The sequence below is a fragment of the Myotis davidii genome, unplaced genomic scaffold (assembly GCF_000327345.1).
Source record: "Myotis davidii unplaced genomic scaffold, ASM32734v1 scaffold147, whole genome shotgun sequence".
Classification (NCBI taxonomy): domain Eukaryota; kingdom Metazoa; phylum Chordata; class Mammalia; order Chiroptera; family Vespertilionidae; genus Myotis; species Myotis davidii.
Genome location: NW_006383010.1, coordinates 8,863,267 through 8,866,726, shown reverse-complemented (window position 1 = coordinate 8,866,726; position 3,460 = coordinate 8,863,267). Strand labels below are relative to the sequence as shown.

The following is a 3,460-nucleotide window of genomic DNA, read 5'->3' as shown; positions in this document are numbered from 1 at the left end:
TTTTTTTTAACATTAAAACCTTGTTTCAGAAGTTCCCCGCTTTAGGTTGTTACTCAAAAACTCATCATGTTCAAAACTCAAGTTATTGTGAGATCTTGAGATCATAAGCAGCTTCTCCTTATTGGTAAAGTCTTTTTTGATTGCAGTTGAGGGCACAAGCAACCTCTCCATCGGGTCCTCTTTGTTCTCCAGTTTCATATATCCTTTGCTGTTGCTTCGATCCAACCGAGGCCAACTTGGATGTTTCCGTTGTTCTGCCTGAACAGTTAGGGTGGAGCAACCTCGGTCTAAGTCTAAGGATTTTGAATGTGATGAGAGCACATGCAAGGATGTGTTGGACCCAAACTGTCTCCTAGCAGCCCCAGGAGACAAGAGCTGGCCAGCCCCAGGTCCAAGGGCCACAGAGGACTTGTACTGACTAGACAATGACTCCCCAATGGAATTATTCCGAGGGAGCAGCATGCTGACCGGCTGGAAGGACTCATTGGTGTTGGGCAAAGGGACCACAAGGGAATCCATAGACAGATTCCTCGACCGACTTTTGAGGTTCTCAGCATCCTCGGTGATGTTATCGATACCGGGCTCATCAATAACACAGTTATTAAGTTTGATCACAGGCAATGTGAAAGCACTGATGGATGACGACACAATTGACTTGGTTTCACATTTCATAGAGCCACCTGTCTTATCATCGGTTGTCTTGGAAGGAGATGGATACAGGCCAAAGACAGAGACAGAGCTGTCGGAGAGCAAAGGTGGCATAAGGTGCCCCAAACTCTTATTTTCATTTAGCGCAAGCTCATCCTCTTCGACAGAGCTGTCCATCCGAAAACTGCTCCTAAAACCCGAGAAAGGGGAAATGGTATTCGCTGCCAGTCTCGAGGCACAGGAGCTCCCATTCTGTTTGACTTCAGTTTCTCCTAGCAGACCCGTGTAGACGCCATTCATATGCTTTTGCTCCTTGATTCTTAGCGTGTGGATGTCGATGACTGTGGAATAGATGTCCCGCATGTGTATGATTTTGGTTTCTTTGTCACGGTTTTCATGAAGAATGGCATTAGCACAAATGAAAATGAAAATGCCAATCCCCATGGTGAAGGGGCCAAGCATTTTCATCTTATCAGAATGTAAATGCTGCTCAAAGAAGCGGACCACCACGCCACTTTGGTTCCGAATGACCTGAGTTGCGTTTGTGGACAGTGTGGTCTCAGCGTCAATAAAATGTTCTTTTTGGGGCCAATATCCAAGGACTGCCATTGCAATTCCAACAATGGAGATAAGCACTCCTAAAATGAGGAAGAAACCAGAGGGGGAATAAAGCCGGATTTTGCCTCGAACAACCACGACATCAGCCCTTGGCCGACGCCTGACGGGTTTCTTCTCTTGGGCAGCAGGTGAGGGGCTGAGGCTGACATGATGCTGTGATCGGGCAGAGTCTTGCCTTTTCAAGGCGGCCAGGCCGGTTATCACTCCCCCAGTCGCTATCATAGCTCCGTCTTTTATTCTGAAAGGAAGGGAAAAAGATAATAATCTCACCATGTTTAGGGGTATGCTCATCAATTCAACCATTGTTTGTATATTTTTGTTGTTTCATACAATGAAATGGGGCAGAAGAATAGCTTTTTAATTGGCATAATTTGGGTAGAAGTTTTATTACTGACTACAGTAAAATCCTGGAGACTTCCTTTTTTTGGCTGAATTAGTGTTTTTATTATTAATGAAATGTAAGCTCAACGTATACATTACTTCAATAATTTTACTACTTATCATATAAAATAGTTCCCTGGTGATATCCTAAGTCTCTCTGTCACACGCACGCACACACACTATCCTCATTATCTGTGTTATTTTACAGAAATGGAAGAATCCAAGATACTTAATAAAACAAACCCTAGACTTAAAAGAAGAATAAGCCCCACTCTTGTGAAAGTCACCAAAGAACTCTTAAACTCCAACATTCAATTTCTCAATTCTCATCTTCCTTACTTCTCTATTTCCATGGATATTACTGACCCCACCTTTCTTGAAACTCTTGTCCAGGTTTTTATGATCCCAAGTCTTCTGGCTCTTCCCTGACCTCACTATTCCAATTTTGGATCATCTTCCCTCATTTAAAAGTAGACCGCCATTCCCTAAGGGCCCTGTCCTTGGCCATCTTCTCTTTATACTCTCCCTTGGCATTCATATCTGCTCCTACACCTTCTACCATTTCCTCTGTGCTAATGATTCCCAAGCCTCTATTTCAAACCATAGCCTGGGTTTCAGTTCCGCATTTCCAACTCCCCAGTGGGGAACACATACACATTCATGCACCACTAGCAAAGCTGAACTCACCTCCTACCAGCACTACTTAACTTTCTTAATGGTGTCAGTTCTCAGGCTTGACTCCTTACAGTCATTTTTAACTTATCCCTTTCTTCTTCCTCACATCTTCCAATCAGGTCATAAATCCCAGAAATTCTCACTACATGCTCTCTCTCAATTCTACCCCTCCATTCCAACCTACTCTTCCCAGCCCAGAACAGCTCTTACTAACTCTTGGTACTAGACCACCGTAATAACCTCTCAGCTGTTCTTCCAAACCCCAACTTCTCTTTCTCCACAATCAAGCTTATACACTGAGGGCAGATTAATTACCCCGAAACACAGCTCTGAAGTTGTTTAAAGAGTGGAATAATTGATAAAATATTCTCCACCACCTACCCAGGTTTAATCTGGGATTTCACACCCATGGAATTTAGCTTTATCTCCAACTGTACCCTTTCATTTACATAAAACTAAAACCCAACTATACTCCATATTATACTGTTTCTGAGACTTTGTTAATGTTTCTCATTCATCTAGAATTTCTTCCTACTCCCCCCAACTCCACATATTGGCATCTAGCTAGTCATCAAAGCTCTTCTTTCCACTTTCTTTATAAAGCCTTCTCTGAAATGACTCAGCAAATCCCACGGGAGCTCTCATTCCTCAGAGCATTTCAGCAAGTTTTCTATGGCACTCACAGTATAATGTCAGTTCTTCCATGTCTTGTGGTCAAACATCAAATTTAATTCACTTTTTATCACCAGAAACATTCACTGTATATAGTACTTGCATACAGCCAGTATTCAAAACCTATGTGCTAAAATGCTCAATAAGGGAGTAGTAATTCTTCCCCTGAGATTTGCTGAGTGGCCATAATATTAGTATACTAAATTTCCTAGTTAAAAAAAAAAACATAAAATTGAAGCCAAAACAAATAGCAACATTTTGTGAATTGGTAAATATTTGTCATTATTTTCAATGACTAGTTCTCAAGCTGCCAAATCTGGCTGGTAGGATATGGAGGATATTTTAAGACCCACATGGTCTCTGGCGAATTTCTGAGAGGGTTTCTTCACAGCATCAAATCTTGTCTTGCAAAATCAAGCGATCCTTTTGAATTTCTATTTATGATTTCTGTTGTGTTTAAATAACA

General features: G+C 41.8%; 1 protein-coding gene across 1 annotated transcript; it reads right to left on the bottom strand.

Annotated features, from left to right (window-relative positions):
* Nucleotides 1-7: 7 nt before the first annotated feature.
* TMEM200A (transmembrane protein 200A) lies at nucleotides 8-1,528 on the bottom strand. The gene has a single exon (XM_006778463.2). It carries the CDS (start codon nucleotides 1,486-1,488, stop codon nucleotides 13-15), a length of 1,476 nt encoding a protein of 491 aa, XP_006778526.2. The 5' UTR covers nucleotides 1,489-1,528; the 3' UTR covers nucleotides 8-12.
* Between the last annotated feature and the right edge of the window lie 1,932 nt (nucleotides 1,529-3,460).

Coding starts and splice junctions, on each gene's coding strand:
- TMEM200A (XM_006778463.2), bottom strand. CDS start 1,488: ATGATAGCGACTGGGGGAGTGATAACCGGCCTGGCCGCCTTGAAAAGG.